This window comes from Schistocerca cancellata, chromosome 9 (assembly GCF_023864275.1).
Source record: "Schistocerca cancellata isolate TAMUIC-IGC-003103 chromosome 9, iqSchCanc2.1, whole genome shotgun sequence".
Lineage (NCBI taxonomy): Eukaryota > Metazoa > Arthropoda > Insecta > Orthoptera > Acrididae > Schistocerca > Schistocerca cancellata.
Window position 1 is genome coordinate 380,666,873 of NC_064634.1, and position 23,313 is coordinate 380,690,185.

The window sequence follows — 23,313 nt, forward strand, 5'->3', positions numbered from 1 at the left end:
ACGCCACCGTAAAGACTCCTCTGCTTACGTCCGAGCAGAGGACCGCTCAGCCACAGTCCACGATCACCGACTAAGACGACGGCATCGTCTTCTAGTATGCCAGTTGTGTGATCAGTGTATTAGGCCGAACTCTTAAGTGAAAGTTATTGTTAAGCGTACTCTGAGTGAGAGACTTGTATTTTGTCTCCGCCAACTGATACGTTAACGGTCAGAGGCAGTTGCAATTACACCTCACAATCCTGTGGAAATCGACTGTACAAAGTTAAGCAAGTCTCCTTATCTATGTTGTAATAAAGTGAACTAAAAATTTTATGATCTATAGTATCCATTCGATCGCATCCCAGAGGAAATCAAAGAACTCGCCGTTGTACCGATGAGTGTATTTGCGTCTGGTACGACAAATTCATTAATTTAATGAAACGAAGATACATAATTATGCCACAAATTTCATTTCAAACGATGGCTGATCAGCTCCTTACTAAGGAATTTTCCCTGATTATATGAAGCATCAAGGAGAATATAAGATGAACATCAACAAAAGCAAAACGAGGATAATGGAATGTAGTCGAATTAAATCGGGTGATGCTGAGGGAATTAGATTAGGAAATGAGACACTTAAAGTACTAAAGGAGTTTTGCTATTTGGGGAGCAAAATAACTGATGATGGTCGAAGTAGAGAGGATATAAAATGTAGACTGGCAATGGCAAGGAAAGCGCTTCTGAAGAAGAGAAATTTGTTAACATCGAGTATAGATTTAAATGTCAAGAAGTCATTTCTGAAAGTATTTGTATGGAGTGTAGCCATGTATGGAAGTGAAACATGGACGATAACTAGTTTGGACAAGAAGCGAATAGAAGCTTTCGAAATGTGGTGCTACAGAAGAATGCTGAAGATTAGATGGGTAGATCATGTAACTAATGAGGAGGTATTGAATAGGATTGGGGAGAAGAGAAGTTTGTGTCACAACTTGACTAGAAGAAGGGATCGGTTGGTAGGACAGGTTCTGAGGCATCAAGGGATCACCAATTTAGTATTGGAGGGCAGCGTGAAGGGTAAAAATCGTAGAGGGAGACCAAGAGATGAATACACTAAACAGATTCAGAAGAATGTAGGTTGCAGTAGGTACTGGGAGATGAAGAAGCTTGCACAGGATAGAGTAGCATGGAGAGCTGCATCAAATCAGTCTCAGGACTGAAGACCACAACAACAACAACATTGTGGGAACTAAAGCATTCTAAAAATTAATCGGATTTTTGAGTGAAAAATGGTATTACTGAAGTCACTCGTAGACAGCGCGATGAGTTCGACCGCCGATTAGGTCTGCGATTTTTGTGCTTCTCTGGTAACGCTTTGTGTACCTGAATAGTACCACCATATCTCGTCTCTCCCGTTAAGATACAGACCCTACATATACGTTTGAATAAGTCAGGATTCGTAGGCTGTATAAAGGCAAGCGCACGCCACCTCCAGCAGGGCCCTATCTCGTCAGTCGCTGTAGTGTTCAATACAGCCTCCAGGTTGAAAACAACTTTGGCTCGTTATAGCTACAAATTACCGGTGATTTTATTTCGCTCATCTTCAATAGCATGCGCTATCACCTTTATACTCACAGCAATGCACTCATGCACGCCTTGGTGTTAGCATGCTTTTAAAGCAGCGAATCCTTTCAAATATGTTCCTCCACATCGTATACTTCGCGAAGAAACCATGCCGCTTTAGCCTTTTTCTGCACTTCCCAGAATTACTAAAAGAATAATATGGCTTTCTGCGGGAAACCTCAGCAAGGATACAAAAAGTAATAGAAAGTACTATTATGAGGCAAGTAGATAAATTTAAAATTTTAGGGGCCATACCAACGTACAGAGAAAACATAAACAAAAAACAAAAAAAAAGAGAAATTAAATTACGTAAACGGTACCATTAGAAGGTCTCTCCAGAATAAAGTAAGAACAGAACCTCACCTCAAAGTTCACAAAATATATTGGTACCAATTGCTGTATGGCAGTGAATCTTTAACATCGACAAGAACTAAAATAAGAGTACAAGCCAATGAAATTAAATTCCTCAGGAATATAGTAACATAACCGAAGTCAGATTTGTAAAAGAAATACAGATATAACGAAGGAATTGAAAATACGCTATATAAATCAAAAAAGGTAAAAATAGACATCGCGTCTGTTGCGAATGGAGGAGAAAATATTGCCACTGTTTTTTTGGCAATATATTCCGCAAGGTGAAAGATGGACTAGAAGACCAGCAAAATGATGTAAGGACCACATGTAGCCGCAAGAGGCCGAGCTAAGTCTAAAGCATGACAGACGAAGAAGAAGAAGACAGAAAGGGCTTAAAGTTCTGCAGATCAGCAGCGTCCCTGAAACCGGTTGCCGTATTGAATTCAGCCTCCAGGGAAACACAGCATCGTTACGGTTAGATTCCAAAGAGGACGCACACACCACGGTCTATGTTATACTCTCGCCTTATGTTAGGCAAATAGTTTCAAAAAGAACATCCATCCGACAACCGCCGGTATAAGCGGACGCATGGCTCCACTCAAACAGAGTGTATCAACAGTTAGTTCCACAGTATAACTAGCTTGCCCCATGACAGCATCAACATCAGGATTTATCTACACTCGCCGCTCAAAGGAGCCCAACTGGACAGCGTAAAAGTTATACACTCTAAGAAAAGAAATAAAAAGAAAAAATCGAAGTTCAACGAAGGGATTATCCAAATAGGACGTACGTGTACATGTACAGACAATCAAATGACTACAATTTCAGAAAAATAGGGTGATTTATTCAACAGAAAGAGCTTTACAAACAGAGCAAGTCAATTACGCGATGGTCCACCTCTGGGCCTTATGCAACAAGTTATTCGGCTTGAGTGTTGTTGAATGTCCTCTCGAGAGATATCGTGCCAAATATTGTCCTGCTGACACGTTACATCGTCAAAATTTCGATCGGTTGGTGGGCACTGCCCATACTTCTGGAAACGTTCTCAATTGGGGAGCGATCTGGTGATCTATCTGTCCAAGGCATGGTTTGGTAACCACCATAACAAGCAGTAGAAACTCTCGTCGTGTATAGGCGGACGTTATCTTGCTGAAATGTAAGCCCAGGATGGCTTGCTATGAAGGGCAACAAAATATAGTCAACATACCACTGCACTGTAAGGCAGCCGCTGATGACAACCGGTCGTGCTACGAAAAGAGCGTAACTCTTGGTTGTCGGGCCATACAGAGGGCCACAGTCAGATTGGTATCCTACTGCCGTCCGAGACTCTGCACCTGGAAATGTCTAATAGTTTAAGGGGAAATGCTCGTGAAAATGACCAAAAATTTGAAAAAAAATTTCTTGGTCTATAGGAAAGATTTCAAAAGTGTATAGTTTATGGGCATTATCATTTTCCGTTCGTTCTAAAATTGAGATTGAACGTAATGTTGCACAGGGGCCACGCCCGTTTGCCAGTTTGAAGTGCGTCAGAATACGTGATGTATTATTTTGTTCTTCCGTTTTTTCCGCCATTAGTCACGGATCGTTTACACAGGTGTATTCTAGAAGGCATTGACTTCCGGAACCAAAGTACAGGCATGTGTAGAAGGCTATGGTTCGAATGTAAACAAAGATCGGAGAACATTTCTGAATTTCATACTCGTGTGGTTTTGTAGTTGTTGTGTGTTGTTTTGTTTCTGTGTGTGTGTTTCCTGTGCTACAGTTGCCTAGAGTAAGAAAATTTAGCCCCAAACGAAAGTTTCGCGGCAACCAGTTCCAAACACAACCGAATAATACACATCAGTTGCTTCAAAAGTCGCCCGTGGAAACTGTGTTTACAGGCAGTGCTTCTAGACGTAAACTTTCGCTTTCTGAATGAAATATGAGCAAGCCTAGTAGTATTGTGAGCAGCAATAACAACGGAAATGTTATTGTGAAACTAAATATGCTGTCAAGACTTTTGAAGAGTGCTATGAAATGTAAGCACTGCAATTGTGAAGATAATATTGACGTTTCTGAGGACATTTCAGCAAGGAAGGATCTTTCAAGTCGCTTACTGACTGCCTGAAACTCGTGTAAGATGCACAGTGATACTATGACATCGCCAGTAACTAATAGTCGACACTACAGTGTAAATATTCAGCTTGCTTATCCAATCGGTTTATTGGAAGGGGAAGGAGAGCTACCCAGACTTTTTGTGCGGTGATGGATTTTCCTCCACTTCCACTGAGATTTGACAGATACAATAAATTAATACATAATGCTTTATGTGGTGTAAGTGAACATTGAATGAAAAGAGCAGCAGAAGGAGCAGTCTGAGAATACAGACATCGTAGCAGCATTTGATAGATCTTGGTAGAAGAGAGGTCAAACTGATACTAGATTATGAATGTCTAACAAAGCACTGCCAGGGTTGTTCAAGTAAATTTATTGGCACCCATGTTTGTGTTAAGAACTTTGATGACTTAAGTGGAAAAATGGAGTTCTAAACATTTTTAGAAGATCAGAGGTCAGTCGTGGTGTGAGGTATGGAGACTGTAAGGGACCTTGGTGATGGAGACTGTAAGGGACACACTACTGTTGTTAATAACAGACCATATGGGGACACTCTGACAGAAAAGCTTGGTTGCGATGGGCATGTTCAAAAAAGAATGGGAGCTCGGCTGAGAAAATTATGTGAAGACTTCAGTGGAAAAAAACTGTCAGACAGAAAACACATAAGTGGTCCAGATCGTCTTACAAAGATTGTTTCTTTGACTCAATATTATGGGCTAGCAATAAGGAGAAATGTAGGAGATTTGGATAACATGAGACGAGCTGTTTGGGCAACATGGTTTCACAGTTTCAACAGATGAAACCCCACAGCATGGTTTGTGTCTAAAAGGGGAAGATTTGTGGTGCAAAATAAAAGATCCAAAAGCTTTATATGGGAGAAAATACCCAAAACTGGATTTGTTGGGCTGACAGTGCTGAAGATTGGTGTAATGGATGCAGTAATAACATTCAATGATGGTGCAATTTCAAGGATCAATGTTATGAAGAAATTGAACATCCAGACGGGAAAGAATAGCACTTCAGATCTAACTCCTATTGATAAGCGGCGGGTAATCGAAGCAGAGACAGCTGCATAAGCTGCTACCAAGAAGTCAAGGATAAAGAAAAGAATGAAGAGCAAGAGTATGGAGGATAAGGAAACAGGAGGACAACCGGAGTATGCTGCTGGAATGTTCTACACGAGCATAGTGGTAAGTTAATAAATCTATAAATCTTCTTTTGCGATATACCGAAAACTTGGATTTTCATCATTCAGGTACACTTTTCTCCTAAATGATTGAACTCACAAAAATTTGTACAGATGTTTAGAATGACCTCCTCTATCTCCCTTACCTACTACTTCCTGAAAAATTTATAACATGATGATGACGTCGGTGATATTTGAGCTATTTCTGTTGTAGTAAAATAAATTACTTGTCTTTTTCACAGATCAGCATCAGGGAAGGAAATTGATAAAACACTTACGTGAATGTTGTCTGTATTCTGACTCTTTTTCCAAGCTGTGCAGTCAGTGGTTCCAAAGAAAATAGTACCGCAGTGAAATAGTGTTCTGTTTTTTATACTATTATAAATATTGTTGCCAGTACCAAAATATAATAAGTGTCTTAAAAATTTTTTGGGAAGTGCTTTGACTAATGACCCTAATCGTGTGTAAGAAGTTTGAGCTATCTCTCATTTATAGATTAGTTGCACCATGAGGGTGAAGATAATGCTAAAAATGTTGCCCGTTCAGGGGCGTGTCCCCTTAAAATCTGGTTTCTAAATATTTTTATCGCCATTATATAATCAATCTGAAATGTTCCTGTTTGCACAGGTCTGTTTCAAGTATATAAACTTCTTTCATGACTCTTAAACTAAGTTCTGATAACTATGAAATGGATAAGATCAATAAATTGCAGTAAAGAAGTTGTAGCGAACGTAATTTGATGTAGTTGTGAACAGATGAAGAGACTTGCATTTCTGGCTCTTGCAGCCACCGTCACTTTTTAATTAACTAACACATCCTACGTATTGGAACAGGCAGCTGACTTCATTAGGAATTACTGATAGGTGTATACAACCAAAGAAGTTAGGTGGTCACCTTTATTTAGTCAGAGTGAGACCTAGAAGCATTTCTGCTTGATTAGCTCCTGACGCAATATGCCCTTCAAAACTTACAACTTCGGTACTTATCACTTGTTGAATAATACGTTAAACAGAAATTTGTAAGAGGGTAAAGTGTCTGTCATCAACGTAGTGATTAAGAAGTATTAATGAAAACAACTGATAGAAATATGTAAAACATAAAAGAGTTTTCGACGGTCTGAACACTTAGTGCATTTTGTGAATAAAACCATGAATTCCCTAAATGTATGTCTTTATTTATAGCTTAGTTTCTGCTACTGTCGTCATCATATAAAAAATTAAAACAACGGTGCGTCAGTATCAATAAAACCTATGTCTAAACGCAATGTCAAGTTCCTGCATTGGCGTCTTGTTACCGATGACACCCCGCGGGACTGATGCGCGCTGGCAGACAGTAGGGTTAAAGTCTTGTGGGCAGCCAGCAAAGTTGAGTATTGGCGGGAGAGGCTGTTAGATTGCAGATCTGGTCGGCAGTCTGTAGAAAATAATGTACGACGTGACGCGAGACTAGGAGCACTCATATACTAGGAAAGTTTTTATTTTTTGTTCATTTGTGTGTGAAAACGATATTTATTACATGTGTGGATTATTTTGCGTGTGGAATTCTAGGTCGCCTATCGATGTAAGCACACGGCTTTTTTATGACTGTACTGTCGTTACTTTAAACAGCGATAATGTCGTGAGTAAAAAGCTGACACCCCATTTCAAATCTCGGCTACAGCATTTAATAGCTTGCCGGGTCCTAATTACATATAGCAGCAGTCCATTTCTGTTAATATGACCTGATGAAGCTCCGATGCACTGCATTTCTCTGCGCTGGGACAGTTATTGGAGTGGAGACATCATCTCGGCACAGATTTTCTTCCGCCGCAGTAAAATCCAATTGCATCTGATACACGGACTAGCGTTTCATTACAAATAGAAACAGTGCCGTGGACGCAGTGTTAACATTTGTAGGGGGAAGGGTGTACAGCCATTTAATGTAAAACCTTCGTTATGGCCTACCGTAGATAGCTGAAGTTTTCTGATTAATGACTAAAACACTTTTGTCTATAGGGAGTAGCATTTATCTTGATCATCCAAATACTTTTTTTCTACGAGTAAACTAAAAAAAATTGTTTGTTTGCTACGACTATATAAGCAGCAGTGGGTCTTTTTAAATAGCGCCCTATATTGTTCATTCAGTAATCAACTCCTCTCCTTAAGACCTGTTCAAACACGTAAACATAACGTTATTAAAAATGTAACACAAAACTCACTTTGACTCTACTGTGTTAATACACAATGCAGTGGCTGTAGCTTGTCCACTTAGTAAATAAACTGTAACACAAGGAAAATGCACATCAATCACCGAAAAATTTCAACAACTCCATAGAACGTATCGTGCTTGTTTGTAATTCACTTCAGCAGGCAACTCTGGGAACAGCGACGAATTCTTTGATCTAACGCTTTGATCAGTATGTCGCTGTCCATAGTAACCACTTTGAGCACCTTTAAATATTCTACCTCTTTTTGTGCCTACAACGGATTACAGTACTACAAAAATGTGATAAAGATCCCAATTTTTGTTTCTTATTAAGTCGACTGTTGTGCTTAGGTGAATACGTGATACGTCTCTGAACAGGTCTTGAGGAGAGGAAATGGGTAACTGAATAAAAAAAGTATAGAATGTTATTTGGAAAAGCATATCTTTGTAACGAATAAAGTGACAAGAAAGACAATTAAGCTGGTTAGTGAACCCCTGCTAGCTAACTAAAAGTTGCTTGATCCTTTTTTTGTTTGCTTCTTGGGTACACGAAAGATGCCTCCCCGAAGAGCAAGAAAGCTATCGGCCGTAACCCGATCAACAACAGAGGTGTATACGAACTGTCCTGTAGAAGAAGTTGTAATGATCACCAGTTTTCATCCAAAATGTCTGTTTTAAAGAGTGACTTCGCATATCAAATCTGTAAACATAGAAGGAAAGTCTGTATCAAAAGAGGAACTCCAAAACCTGTGTAAAGAATGTCACTGTAATATCCTGTGTATTCAGGAGACCCAAAAGGACACAAACCAAAGGAGACTTAAGATACAAGGCATGAGTCTTCCGACTGAAAAACCTCAAAAATGGTTCAAATGGCTCTGAGCACTATGGGACTTAACATCTGAGGTAATCAGTCCCCTAGAACTTAGAACTACTTAAACCTAACTAACCTAAGGACATCACACACATCCATGCCCAGGATTCGAACTTGCGACCATAGCAGTCGCGCGGTTCCGGACTGAAGCGCCTAGAACCGCTCGGCCACTACGGCTGGCTGAAAAACCTCATCGGCAATATGGTTGTGTAGTATTTGTTAAACCTGGTTCGTCTTAGGCGATTTTAATAGCCACATTAGTGTCTGGGGATGTAAGGGGGGTGATTAAAATGGCGAAGTAGTAATACCGTGGGCTGAATCCAACAACCTATTTGCGCACTTGACTCACATTTGGGAGGACGACGGTTGAAAACGGTTCAAATGGCTCTGAGCACCATGGGACTTAACAGCTGAGGTCATCAGTCCCCTAGAACTTAGAACTACTTAAACCTAACTAACCTAAGGACATCACACACATCCATGCCCGAGGCAGGATTCGAACCTTGGACGCAGGAAGCAGGGATACAATCCTGATCCGATTTTCACCGAAGAAGAAACAGCTTCACAATGTCTCAAGAGCATAGGACCCCAGTTCTAATTACTCGACACGGACCAGTAACATGTCAAATTATTGCAGCTATAAGACTCCAAACAATTCCAGTCAGAAGACAAAACAGTTTCAAGAGTGTAGACTGGAATGTGTTCTCTGAGACATTGGACAGCCTTTTATTGAAAATAATTCCTTGTCCTAATGCATATGATGATTATGTAACAGCCATTCGGGAGTCATCACAAATCCAGCCCAAGAGAATGTCATACAATTTACATCCCTGTAAAAAAAGCGCCCACCTACTGGACGAATACATGAACTGCTTCAAGGAGAACCCTTTTAGTGAGCAAACATAAATGCTGCAATTAATAGCAGGAGGCAAGAAAGATCGGCGGATAGAAATCCTAGAAAGACTAGACATAACGAAAAGTGCTCGAATGGCATGGAGCCTTCTACGTTGCCTGAGTAAGGATCCATCACAAAGGAAACTCACATTAACATTTCCCTAAATCAAGTAGGTCGAAGTTCCTTAAAATGGTAAAACAGACAAATCGGGCAAATGGCCTAAGACTCAGGGGTAAGAACACCTAGGAACGAATAAGCCCTCAACACTATTTTGCGATAAAGAGCTGAAAAAGCTATACAACAATGTAATAATAAGAAAGCAGTTGAATTACACGACGAATGCATACAGCAGATAGAGAAATTCGGACAAACAGCACGGAAGTAGTTTGTAGAATTCTATAGAAACCGCTTAAAACAGATCATTATTCAAAAGTATGGGGGAAAAACAAGTAACTGCTTTCGTAAAAATAGGAAAAGAGCCCTATGGTTTTCAGAGCTATGAGCCTTTCTCATTACAATGCCATCTTTATCAGATATCTGAACGATTTGAGCGCCATGTCGAACGGCACGGTTGATTTTCCTGCCTCCAGAGGATCATTTCGGATGGAGAGCCACGTTGGAGCTGCGAAATTGTAAACTGCGTGAGCTTGCCGGGAGCACCACTGTGGCTTAACTGAAGGCAGTGATAGTTATAGTTCCCCACCCAGGTCTGGGGAAGGATGGTCGGCAGAATAGTCAATCAGCTGCAACAAGTGAAACCAGCAGCGTCTTCTGGAGGTCAGCGTCGTCGCTGCAGTGGAAGCATCAACCGAAGTGTCCGTGAAGTGGACTGGGACTGAAGTTGTTGTGTGTCGCTGCATGTAGACAAACTAGTGAGTTCTTAACGGCATCAAGAAATTGGAGTGCTGTGCTACTGTCAGCCAGACGTCACTACTGTCTGCTTTGCGCGTGGTAGCTGCGGGCAAACAACAACATGGCGGAGTGGTTAATGTCTTTTCCCGGGTAGATGAACAATGATCCCAGTCGTGGCAGAGAAAGGGGCACCTGCGTGTCAAGAAGAGCACTACCTGACATTGCACGCTGCTGGCCTTATGGTGGATAGAGTGTATTCTGTGGTATTTGAGTGGTGCGTTGAGTGTGTCTGTTAGCCACAAATTATGAACAGATGTTCGTGGGTGTCATGTGACAGGTTGTGTTTGTTTATTGATGGCATCCAGGAGTGCAAGTGTCAGCACATGAAGTGAGCATGAGTAACTTATTCTCCTCAAATATTTTGTTTACCTATGTTAAGATCATCACTACAGTGAATTCAGCTTGTTCTTTGTTCGATGTGAGTCATCAACTGTCGTGTTGCATGAGCATTTATTAAGATATATGTGTAGGTAGTTCAGTAGATCGCTGCATGTAGCTTGTTGTAGTATCCGTCTGGTGATGGTGATAGTAGTAGACCAATATACAGTTGGGTGCTATTATCCTAGTTAAGTCAAAAGTTGTTTTGCCACCTTATGTTTTCCTTCTGAAGTTGTTTCAGATATGATGACTGGTCATAGTCATGGACCGGGCATTGTACATTGTTAATATTGTTACCCAGTTATATGTATCTGGATAAAATTGTATTTTATTCTTCTACTTATTGAAAGACATTTTTGTAATGATTGTGTGCAGCCCTACCTAAGGATCTGCATGGGCTGCAGAAATATTTTGTTTTGGTGAAAGTGTATTTATATTCTTTTGATGCTAAATAAAATAATTGTTTAACTGAGCTTCATGTTAGCACAATTCTCAGTCTGAACCCCACTCCACCTAAATCCTACGCTGCAATCGGTAGCAGAATTTGGTTATGCACTGTGTTAGTGTGTTTCGATAATATAAGAATTATAGGTAATGGATTGTGTCTTGCTTACCTGTCTGATGTTTCATTCAAGATAGCCACATTCACGCAGGGTGTGGCTTGGCTACACAGGAGTAGCTGTCGTGGGTGGTGGCTGTTCATGGGCCATCCATTGATAGTGCGGTGTCAGAGCTATCCCAGCAGCTTCATCACATCGTAGTTGAGGCAGTGCAGTTGATGGTGGGACAGTGCTAGGGCACAATTAGTTCTCTTTTCCAGTTCGTCATGCTTCAGGGGGACTTACGCTGCATTTTCTCCTTTCTGGAAGTTGAGTCATCCAACTAAGGCCAAATGTATGGACTACTGTCTTGAGCCAAACAGTTTGTGTTTTTGCTGCGATGTTGTGTTGTCAAGGAGATCAGGTTCGTACCATGTGTGGTGGACTAGCATAGTGGTATTTATTTGGGAGGAGTTACTGTGTTTTCCATGTAGGATAGGCAGAGGAACCTCACTAGGTATATGTTTGGACAGGGTTTCTTACGAGCATAGTAGCGCAGTAATCAAGGCTAGTTACCAAGGTTCTGGTTGTGTGTTATTTATTGTTGGCATGAACCATGGACCTTGCCGTTGGTGGGGAGGCTTGTGTGCCTCAGCGATACAGATAGCCGTACCGTAGGTACAACCACAACGGAGGGGTATCTGTTGAGAGGCCAGACAAACGTGTGGTTCCTGAAGAGGGGCAGCAGCCTTTTCAGTAGTTGCAAGGGCAACAGTCTGGATGATTGACTGATCTGGCCTTGTAACATTAACCAAAACGGCCTTGCTGTGCTGGTACTGCGAACGGCTGAAAGCAAGGGGAAACTACGGCCGTAATTTTTCCCGAGGGCATGCAGCTTTACTGTATGATTAAATGATGATGGCGTCCTCTTGGGTAAAATATTCCGGAGGTAAAATAGTCCCCCATTCGGATCTCCGAGCGGGGACTACTCAAGAGGATGTCGTTATCAGCAGAAAGAAAACTGGCGTTCTACGGATCGGAGCGTGGAATGTCAGATCCCTTAATCGGGCAGGTAGGTTAGAAAATTTAAAAAGGGAAATGGATAGGTTAAAGTTAGATATAGTGGGAATTAGTGAAGTTCGGTGGCAGGAGGAACAAGACTTTTGGTCAGGTGAATGCAGGGTTATAAATACAAAGTCAAATAGGGGTAATGCAGGAGTAGGTTTAATAATGAATAGGAAAATAGGAATGCGGGTAAGCTACTACAAACAGCATAGTGAACGCATTATTGTGGCCAAGATAGATACGAAGCCCACGCCTACTACAGTAGTACAAGTTTATATGCCAACTAGCTCTGCAGATGACGAAGAAATTGAAGAAATGCATGATGAAATAAAAGAAATTATTCAGACAGTGAAGGGAGACGAAAATTTAATAGTCATTGGTGACTGGAATTCGAGTGTAGGAAAAGGGAGAGAAGGAAACGTAGTAGGTGAATATGGATTGGGGCTAAGAAATGAAAGAGGAAGCCGCCTGGTAGAATTTTGCACAGGGCACAACTTAATCATAGCTAACACTTGGTTTAAGAATCATGATAGAAGGTTGTATACATGGAAGAACCCTGGAGACACTAAAAGGTATCAGATAGATTATATAATGGTAAGACAGAGATTTAGGAACCAGGTTTTAAATTGTAAGATATTTCCAGGAGCAGATGTGGACTCTGACCACAATCTATTGGTTATGACCTGTAGATTAAAACTGAAGAAACTGCAAAAAGGTGGGAACTTAAGGAGATGGGACCTGGATAAACTGACTAAACCAGAGGTTGTACAGAGTTTCAGGGAGAGAATAAGGGAACAATTGACAGGAATGGGGGAAAGAAATACAGTAGAAGAAGAATGGGTAGCTTTGAGGGATGAAGTAGTGAAGGCAGCAGAGGATCAAATAGGTAAAAAGACGAGGGCTAGTAGAAATCCTTGGGTAACAGAAGAAATATTGAATTTAATTGATGAAAGGAGAAAATATAAAAATGCAGTAAATGAAGCAGGTAAAAAGGAATACAAACGTCTCAAAAATGAGATCGACAGGAAGTGCAAAATGGCTAAGCAGGGATGGCTAGAGGACAAATGTAAGGATGTAGAGGCGTATCTCACTAGGGGTAAGATAGATACTGCCTACAGGAAAATTAAAGAGACTTTTGGAGATAAGAGAACCACTTGTATGAACATCAAGAGCTCAGATGGAAACTCAGTTCTAAGCAAAGAAGGGAAAGCAGAAAGGTGGAAGGAGTATATAGAGGGTCTATACAAGGGCGATGTACTTGAGGACAATATTATGGAAATGGAAGAGGATGTAGATGAAGATGAAATGGGAGATATGATACTGCGTGAAGAGTTTGACAGAGCACTGAAAGCCCTGAGTCGAAACAAGGCCCCCGGAGTAGACAACATTCCATTGGAACTACTGACGGCCTTGGGAGAGCCAGTCCTGACAAAACTCTACCATCTGGTGAACAAGATGTATGAAACAGGCGAAATACCCTCAGACTTCAAGAAGAATATAATAATTCCAATCCCAAAGAAAGTAGGTGTTGACAGATGTGAAAATTACCGAACAATCAGTTTAATAAGCCACAGCTGCAGAATACTAACACGAATTCTTTACAGGCGAATGGAAAAACTAGTAGAAGCCGACCTCGGGGAAGATCAGTTTGGATTCCGTAGAAATACTGGAACACGTGAGGCAATACTGACCTTACGACTTATCTTAGAAGAAAGATTAAGGAAAGGCAAACCTACGTTTCTAGCATTTGTAGACTTCGAGAAAGCTTCTGACAATGTTGACTGGAATACTCTCTTTCAAATTCTAAAGGTGGCAGGGGTAAAATACAGGGAGCGAAAGGCTATTTACGATTTGTACAGAAACCAGATGGCAGTTATAAGAGTCGATGGACATGAAAGGGAAGCAGTGGTTGGGAAGGGAGTAAGACAGGGTTGTAGCCTCTCCCCGATGTTATTCAATCTGTATATTGAGCAAGCAGTAAAGGAAACAAAAGAAAAATTTGGGGTAGGTATTAAAATCCATGGAGAAGAAATAAAAACTTTGAGGTTCGCCGATGACATTGTAATTCTGTCAGAGACAGCAAAGGACTTGGAAGAGCAGTTGAACGGAATGGATGGTGTCTTGAAGGGAGGATATAAGATGAACATCAACAAAAACAAAACGAGAACAATGGAATGTAGTCGAATTAAGTCGGGTGATGTTGAGGGTATTAGATTAGGAAATGAGACACTTGAAGTAGTAAAGGAGTTTTGCTATTTGGGGAGCAAAATAACTGATGATGGTCGAAGTAGAGAGGATATAAAATGTAGACTGGCAATGGCAAGGAAAGCGTTTCTGAAGAAGAGAAATTTGTTAACATCGAGTACATATTTAAGTGTCAGGAAGTCATTTCTGAAAGTATTTGTATGGAGTGTAGCCATGTATGGAAGTGAAACATGGACGGTAAATAGTTTGGACAAGAAGAGAATAGAAGCTTTCGAAATGTGGTGCAACAGAAGAATGCTGAATATTAGATGGGTAGATCACATAACTAATGAGGAAGTATTGAATAGGATTGGGGAGAAGAGAAGTTTGTGGCACAACTTGACCAGAAGAAGGGATCGGTTGGTAGGACATGTTCTGAGGCATCAAGGGATCACCAATTTAGTATTGGAGGGCAGCGTGAAGGGTAAAAATCGTAGGGGGAGACCCAGAGATGAATACACTAAGCAGATTCAGAAGGAGGTGGGTTGCAGTAGGTACTGGGAGATGAAGAAGCTTGCACAGGATAGAGTAGCTTGGAGAGCTGCATCAAACCAGTCTCAGGACTGAAGACCACAACAACAACAACAGAGAGTGTTGCCGATTTGTGTGGCTAGACTGTAAAGGCAAGACCAGGGACTAACATTTTTAATATAATAATGTACATGACTGTATAATGCCTTGGTTGTGCCTTGAATGTGACTAATAGTATAATGAGGGCTTTTAAGGTACCTGCCTGTGCAATGTGATATGAAAGCATGGCATGCAGTAGCCATCCATGAATGTGATTGTCTTGCTATTTTCGTATTGTTTTAGTGCAGACTTCTTGTCTCATCTGCTGGAAGCGGAAGAGGCAAAAATTTTTGGGTGGGAGAATGTGACATGTCGGACAACACTGTTACTTTCTTCACTGCCAGAGACATTTTGAGAGGAGTGTGACGCTACAGATATGAGGGGCTGGACAGTGCAGCCTCATGATTTCTGGGAGTGCTGCCTTGGCCGAGATGCTGGTATGGATGCTCGGTGAAGTGGTCAGTTAGCTGCACCAACTGAAATCAGTATCATTTTCTGTGGTGCAACTGTGGTACATCACCAGGTGTCAGACTGGCGCAGTAGTAGTGGACTGATTGTGTCAAGGTGTTGTCAGTTGCTGCCCAGAGACAAAGAAGTGAGTGCCTTGAGAAACTGGTGTGCTGTGGTACTGTTAGCCAGATGTCACAATGGTCTGCTTGGGGTATCAACACCACGTGGACAGCAACGCTATCAGTCGGTTGGTATCTTTTCCCTGGTGTACAGACAGCAGTTCTAGTCGGGGTAGAGAAAGGGGCTTCTGCACATCAAGAGGAGTACTAACGGAGTGCTTTTGCCGCTAGCATTTGCATACTGGTGATTTTATTGTCGATACAGTACTATGTGTGGTGTACAACCAGTGCAGTGGGTGTGACTGCTAGCCACAACTTTGCACATCAGTCCAGGGGTGTTGTGTGACAAGTTGTGGTTGTTTATTGATGGCACACAGGAGTGCATGTGTGTGGGATACGAGCAGCAGCAATTTTGCTTTTCAACTACACACTGTGAGCATGATTAATTGTATTAATAATAACATATTATGTTTACTTATGTCATGACTGTCACTGCAGTGAATTCAGTTTGTTACTTATTCTATGTAAATAATCAGTTACTTGTGCTGTTTTATGAGAATTTATTGAGGCACATGCGTAGACAGTGCGTTATTATCCCGGTTAACTCTAAAAATGTTTTGTGATCTTATGTTATGCTTCAGAAGATGGCTCAGATATGATGATTGGTCAGGGACAAGGATGTGGCGTTGTGAATTGTTAATGTTGCTGCCCAGTTGCGTATATTAGTGCAAAGGTTCGATTTTATTCTTTTATTTAATGGAGACATATTTGTATTGACTGTGTGAATCCCTATTTAAGGACCTTTATGGGTTATAGAATTTTTTGTGAAAGTGTATTCCTGTTTCGAAGATGTTTAATGAAATAGCTGTTAAATTGAGCCTGGTCTCTGCACAACCCGCAGCAGAAAGCCTGCTTCACCTAAATCTTGCACTACAATGTTTCTGAATGGTCTGTCACCAACTGCACGCCAGTTTCGAAACTCAAGGACACAGTACAGTACAAATAACTCATCTAACGCAGCACATAGAACATGGATATGAAATGGGGAAGATTACTGGAGTGGAATTTACCGACATTCATCAGCTTATTGTACACTCCAACACCGCATAATACTTCACAAAATCTACACTCTGACACACGACTATAGCTTCATTAGAATATTCATCACCTTCCTACACAACCGAAGACTTCCAAGGAAGCCCCTGCTGTTGGAAGAACCAAAAAAAGTGATCTACCCAGAGGGACTGTATTGTCACTACTGGTGCTTTTCAGCATTTACACAAATGATCAGCCAGGAGCTATCCTTGCAGAAGTTTCGTATATTTTGACAAGCTTGCTTTGAGTCATACAGACAGAAGAAGCAGAAAAGGTACTAACAAGAATACTGGAAATGTCTGATTGCTTTAATAAGAACCACCTCAAGCCAAACCGACAGAAAACTCAGTTTTGCGTTTTCCGTCTATGAAACAGACAAGCGATTTCAGACGTCATCGAGCTGGAGAATTGTTTTATATCCAAATACCTTGGAGTTACCTTACACAACTAACTCACTCACCAGCAGCACTGCCTTAATTGGAAACATAAGGTGTCAGCCCGAAACAATTTGGGTGTCCAAAACCCATGTCGTCCGTACATCTGCTACGGCTGCTGCTGTTTCTCAGCTGGCGATTGCGAGTGCCCACTGTGGTATATATACTCCTACACGAAGAAAGTATACGTAGCCCTTATTGAAACTGCAAGATTAATTACTGGATATATGAAACCACCTCCTGTCGAACAAACTGTACTGCACGCCAGGCGTTGCTCCTGCTGACATACGCTGGGCAGTGGCCACAAAAGCCGAATGGAAGAAAGTTCAAGAGGATGAGCTACACCCACTGGCTTGTCACCATCCACCAGGAATTAAATTGAAATCTAGGAATGGATCTTTGTAGTCAACATCTGCAATAAATATATCAATCAACAAAGCCAGAGAGAAACTGTGGGTATCCAAAACAAGTCATCTCCAAGCAGGGGTAAGGCAAGCAGAAATGCTTAACAGCTGAACACGACTTGGACTGGACCACTTTATTTTATTTTATTTTATTTTATTTTTGAGATCTCTAAACACGTTACAGAGGGAAAATTGGAAATATAAAGACAACCAAACGAAACAGAGCGACTTACAAGGGCCAACACTGAACCTATATGGTGAAGCACAGACAATAAAACATCTGTGTCAGTGTCATTGTTGCCCCGAGTTTTGCAACGAGGAGGAACTGTTCAAGGCACAAGAAAATATTGCAGCAGTTGCTCGTCTGTGGGCAAAGACGTGGGTTAAATCTGACTTTGGCACAGAATGGGGCGAACTATGCTGCCACAAAAAATCATTGGTCATTTGTCAAATAGCATTAAAAGTCTGACAGATAGCCAACCAGTATTTGAAAATAAGATAAAAGAATTTCTCGATGACAACTCCTTCTACTCAATAGATGAATTTTTTAGATATGAAAAAAAAGTTATTAATTATTTTGCGAAAAGAGATCTTATGTTAAAGTGGCATGTTCCACATCGTTACGAAAAGTCGTACTAAGGTTTGTAAGAGCCCGCCCGGCAAGCCGCGCGATCTAACGCGCTGCTTCCTGAGAGGGAAGGCGTACTGGTTCCCAGCACGAATTCGTCCGGCGGATTAGTGTCGAGGTCCGGTGTGTAGGCCAGCCTGTGGATGGTTTTTGGGGCCGTTTTCCATCTACCTCGGCGAATGCGGGCTGGTTCCCCCTATTCCGCCTCAGTTACACTACGTCGGCGGTGGTGCGCAAACACTGTCTCCACGTACGCGTACACCATCATTACTTTACCAAGCAAACATTTGGGGTTACACTCGTCTGGTATGAGACGTTCCAGGGGGGATGGGGGGGGGGGGAGGGGCGGGGAGAGAGGTCCACAATAAGCCTCCGTTCGGTGTGGGGCGGCGGTGAGGTGGGTGGACTGTGTGGCCTGTTGTGAGGTTGTGAACCACTGAGGGCTAAGATGGAACGAAGCCTCTCCGTCGTTTCTAGGTCCCCGGTCTAATACACGATACACAAGGTATGGATGTATGCAGACTACCTGAAAAATGAAATGATGGTGTGGCATTGGGCGGGAGGCCCCATCCGGGGAACTTCAACCGGCGAGAACAATTCTTATTTCAGTCGACACCACATTGGACGACTTGAGAGCCCGTGACGAGGATGAAATGATGATGAGGACAACACAACACCCAGTCCACAATTCAACTTTAAAAGTGTGTATGTATGTATAAATTTCTTGTTTCCTTACTCGAAACTGTAAATTTATAGAATCCTATGGGTATGATACTGGCTCGAGTAAATAAATACACGTCGCTTCTGGACAAAAAGTTATTTAGGGTGATTGAAATAAATGGAACGCCCTGTGTAAGGAATAGGAGTGGACCCAGTCTTGAACCCTGTGGGACTCACTTCGCGATTTCACGACACCTATTTGTATTTTCATCGACATTGTTAAAAACACTTCTTTTTGCATCGTCTTTGTTAAGTATGACTGACAATGATGAAATAGATTTCAGAAGACAGGTTCAGGTGGACGTAGGTTGCAGTAGTTAGGCAGAAATGGAGAGACTTCCACAGGACAGACTGACGTGGAGAGCTTAAGCTTCGTACTGATGACTACAACACCTTCGTCTATACGAGTGTGTTTGCACTTGCGGAAAGAGGAGCACCACAGTGCGGCAAAGCTATTAGCGCCGCGCGACAGGTAGTGGCTCAGAAGGGGGGAGTGCCCCCACTCCGCAGGCCGGCGCAGCGTCGTGTGTGCAGGCGCAGGCGGTCGCGTGCAGGCGAGCCGCGCTCGGCCGAGCGGCGCCGAGCCGAGCCGAAAGCGCGATTTTAAAATATAAGCGCCACGGCGCGAGCCGCGCGCCAGTGCCCGCCCCGGCGCAGCGGTGAAAGTGTGGGTAGTGCAGCGCAGCCATGCCGACCTCCGCAGGACACCTCGCCACCGTGAGTACCTGCGCCGTCCAACCGTTCTCTGTTACAACTCGATCGCGTCACCGCCTGCCTTACGCTATCGCAGATGCTCGTGACGTATTGCCAATGCAATTACGCATCCGTCGTAATTTCTTGCATCCTAATTAAACACGAGCCAAAGCCGTAGGTTATCAGTTCACTCAGTAACTGATTGTAGCTTTTTTTAATTTCGCAGCTCATCATAGCATTTAAAGCGTTTGAACCAGTCACTGCGTAAACGTAATTTAACAACTCGTCTCACGTGTTTAAAATAAAAGCGGCATCTGGTATTATTCTTCTAGCGTCTTATAAGCGATGGATGTCATCTATTATTGTGGCCTACTGAATGTGAAGATGTCTTAAAATAACCAGCACATTATTTGTTGTCAAGCCGTGGTGCGGCTGTATCACGGCAGTAAGGAGCTTATGATGCACCGGGTGTCCAAATGTGCTATTTATTTAATTGTAACTTCTATAGATCAAATAAATAGGGTATTGGGCCAACAGATGCTTCGTGATCTACGTACTGAACTCTGTGCATTCGTTTCTAATTTTTAACTGTACGGCCATCTGCTTTCGCGTTCGCTGTCTGCCATGGATCAACAGGTCGTTGGAAATGTGGTCGATCCTCTAATTGCAGCGAATCTAGGCAGTCGTGCGCATTCGCCATTGCTTGTTATCCCTAAACGATTTTTATCGACATTGTCACCAGCTCTTGACAACGACAATGCCACAACAAGAAACTTTCTACGACTTACCAGAATATTCATCTCCAATTTGAATTTTTTCGTGAAATAATAAAAAAAGTGTGGTCAAAACACCTGTAAAGTTATCAAACTGGAGAACACTTATCTCACTATCTAAGCCTTACCGTCAGTGACTGTAATTATCAACATCGAGTAAATCTGCTGCTACACTAAACGATAAGTACAAGGGTTGGACCTTTAATAGTGGCAACTATTGATTTGCAGCTCGTACAGAATAGATACGTGTTTCAAAGTTTTACTGACCTTCAAAGTAGTCACCAGTATTGTGTATAACCCGTTGCCAGCGATTTAGAAGTCGTAGGATACTCTTAGCAGTGCCAGTTGTGTTGACAGTTCGAGCAGTGCGGTCCATTGCCCGACGAATTTGTAGCAGTTATGAAGCGAATGCCGTGAAGTGTTTCCTTCAGTTCAGAAATCGAGTTGAACCTACGAGGGCTTAAGTCAGTGGAGTGCAGTAGATGGTATAGCACTTAGCAGTCCCATCTGTCAAACAAATCAGTAACAGCTTGCACTGTACGTGATTGAGCATTGTCCTGCAAAATGATGGTCAGGTCCTGCAGAAATTGTCATCACTTCTGTCTCTAAGCTGCTCATTTTTGGAACACAACCTACGACCAGCTTAGAGGACCTGACCATTATTTTGCAGGACAATGCTCAAGCACGTACAGTGCAAGCTGTTACTGATATGTTTTACTCATGGGGCTGCTAAGTGCCATACCACCTACTGCACTCCCCTGACTTAAGCCCTCGTAAGTTCAACTCGATTTCTAAATAGAAGGAAACACTTCAATGCATTCGCTTCAGAACTGCTATAAATTCGTCGGGCAATAGACCGCGCCGCTCGAACTGTCAACACAACTGGCACTGCTAAGAGTATCCTACGACTTTCACATCGCTGGCAGAGGGTTATACACAATGCTGGTGACTACTTTGAAGGTCAGTAAAACTTTGAAACGCCTATCTATTTTGTACGAGCTGTAAATAAATAGTTGCCACTATTAAAGTTCCAACCCTCGTATGTGATTTCCACATACTGTCTGTTAACGAAACACTGCTACTTTATGCGTCTGCCTGTTTCCAAGATTCCGTTGCTTTTGTACACTACGCATAACTTTATTCTTGAAAACATGTTGATCGAGTGTATCATTACCCTCATCTTATCGAACAATGTCAAAAAATTGTCTATTTTGGTCACTCTTTTGACTGTCTGCCCTTCCTGTTTGTAAACGTGTGTGAAAAACATATATTCCCACAAGCTATGATGCTGATTCCTTGTACACGATTTTTTCTTCATATTTGAGATTTTAAGATCCATTCTAATTTCATCTAGAGGCAAAAAAGTGGCTACAGCAATGCTTGTTAAAATGTTAGACCAGTCGAATGTACGTTAAACGGGTTGATGTGTATAAATACATCTACAAAATCATTAGTTCCAGTTTTCTTACAAATACACTGTAAACAAAATTAAGCATATATCACTTAAATTATTACAGTTTTCATTAACAATCTTGAGTGGTGGCAGCGAAAGTGGATTTCTGTGTAGGTCTCGTTTTCCACGTAATTAGATAGTTCGGATTATTCGCTGTTCGTGATGTAGATAATAATTTGGCTAAGATTGGCAGGCTAGATTACCGCATTAGCAGCATAGATAAAGCGGGTTTTTCTTCGGGTAATTTTCCACATTCAACACTCGTTCAACTAAACATTATATGCTAAAATCAGCGGCAATGAAATTGGTGGGATCTGACAAGCGAGTGACAGAGGCTAGGCAGGCTAGGTCGTCTACAGGCTGTTCTTTTCACCTAAATTACAGTCAATAAGAGAAACAATGGGAGACGTAGGAGTCGATGAAAACCGTTTTAGGAAGTCTGGGGTTTTGCCAGTGACTTTCACACAGCACGCGGCGCACCCAGTCTACAATCGAGCGTTTCAGATCATTCGGCACTCAGCGGGCATGCTCCCAGCTCGGAACGATCTGATATTTTCCGCACCATTTACTCCGGCTGGAAGCCGGCGGGCAGTTTCCAAAATACGTCGTTTCAGTCGTGACGCGCTGTCGCCGGTTGCTTATGTCCCAACACTGCTGAGTTATCGCGTTACTAGTCGCAGCTTATCGGATGAATCATTAACTGACCGATGAGAGGCCGGCCGTGGTGGCCGAGCGGTTCTAGGCGCTTCAGTCTGGAACCGCGCGACCGCTACGGTCGCAGGTTCGAATCCTGCCTCGGGCATGGATGTGTGTGATGTCCTTAGGTTAGTTACGGTTAAGTAGTTCTAAGTTCTAGGGGACTGATGACCTCAGCTGTTAAGTCCCATAGTGCTCAGAGCCATTTGAACCATTTGACCGATGAGAATCGTATTAAGCTTGTCTCGGTACATTCCTTGTGGCTCAAGCAGCACTAAACCTGCTGAGTTGGGGTATAAGACAGTCCAGTAGATAGTCCCACTGTTGCCATCGACGCTTTGCTAGAAGTGAGCGAGTCAGGTACAGAATATCACGATATATGGAACTATTAATACTACTACTACGAGAATTCAGACCTTTTAGCCTCACGGAAGGAAGACCGCTTCAGTGTCTTCACCATTACCTGTGTCGTGAGATCACAGTCTTAACTATAGGAGCTAAAATAGCAAGAGAATTTCTGTTGGCGTAGTCGTCCGTAAGTGAACATAACCGTAATACTTAGAAAATCTCTTCATGTACTGTTACACCTTCGTAAGACACGACGCTGGATGTTACGAAAACTGCCCGATGCTTTTTCTTTGTTTCATCTTGAGCTGTTAACTGACTTCTTACTTGCAAACAAAGTTCTCTAATTCCCTTATGCAAAGCAGTATACTGCCTGTTTTGAATGTTGTTCACAAAATGTGAAGGTTGGGGATCATGTACAGCCGTAAGAATTGTTGAGTGAAAAACAGCACTTTAATATCTTGAAATTACAACATAACTCCGGTCTCAGAGTAAGAACACGAGATTATTTTTGCTTGAAACATTATTTTTGGAGCAGTGGTACCTTTCTATAAAATTGCACGAATCTATTGTTACTAAGCGGTGCGTGTGACAGTTTCGTTTGTCTAATCC

At 42.1% G+C, this 23,313-nt stretch overlaps 1 protein-coding gene across 3 annotated transcripts in view; it reads left to right on the forward strand.

The window, feature by feature from the left end:
* The first annotated feature begins 19,318 nt into the window (after positions 1-19,318).
* The window catches only part of LOC126100957 (protein spaetzle 5), a 335,947-nt gene continuing 331,952 nt past the window's right edge, over positions 19,319-23,313 (forward strand). For all 3 annotated transcript variants that reach the window (XM_049911620.1, XM_049911618.1, XM_049911619.1), the window contains exon 1: positions 19,319-19,458. In XM_049911620.1, coding sequence (XP_049767577.1) covers positions 19,429-19,458 — 30 coding nt within the window. In that variant the 5' untranslated portion in view covers positions 19,319-19,428. The remainder of the gene's footprint in view (positions 19,459-23,313) is intronic.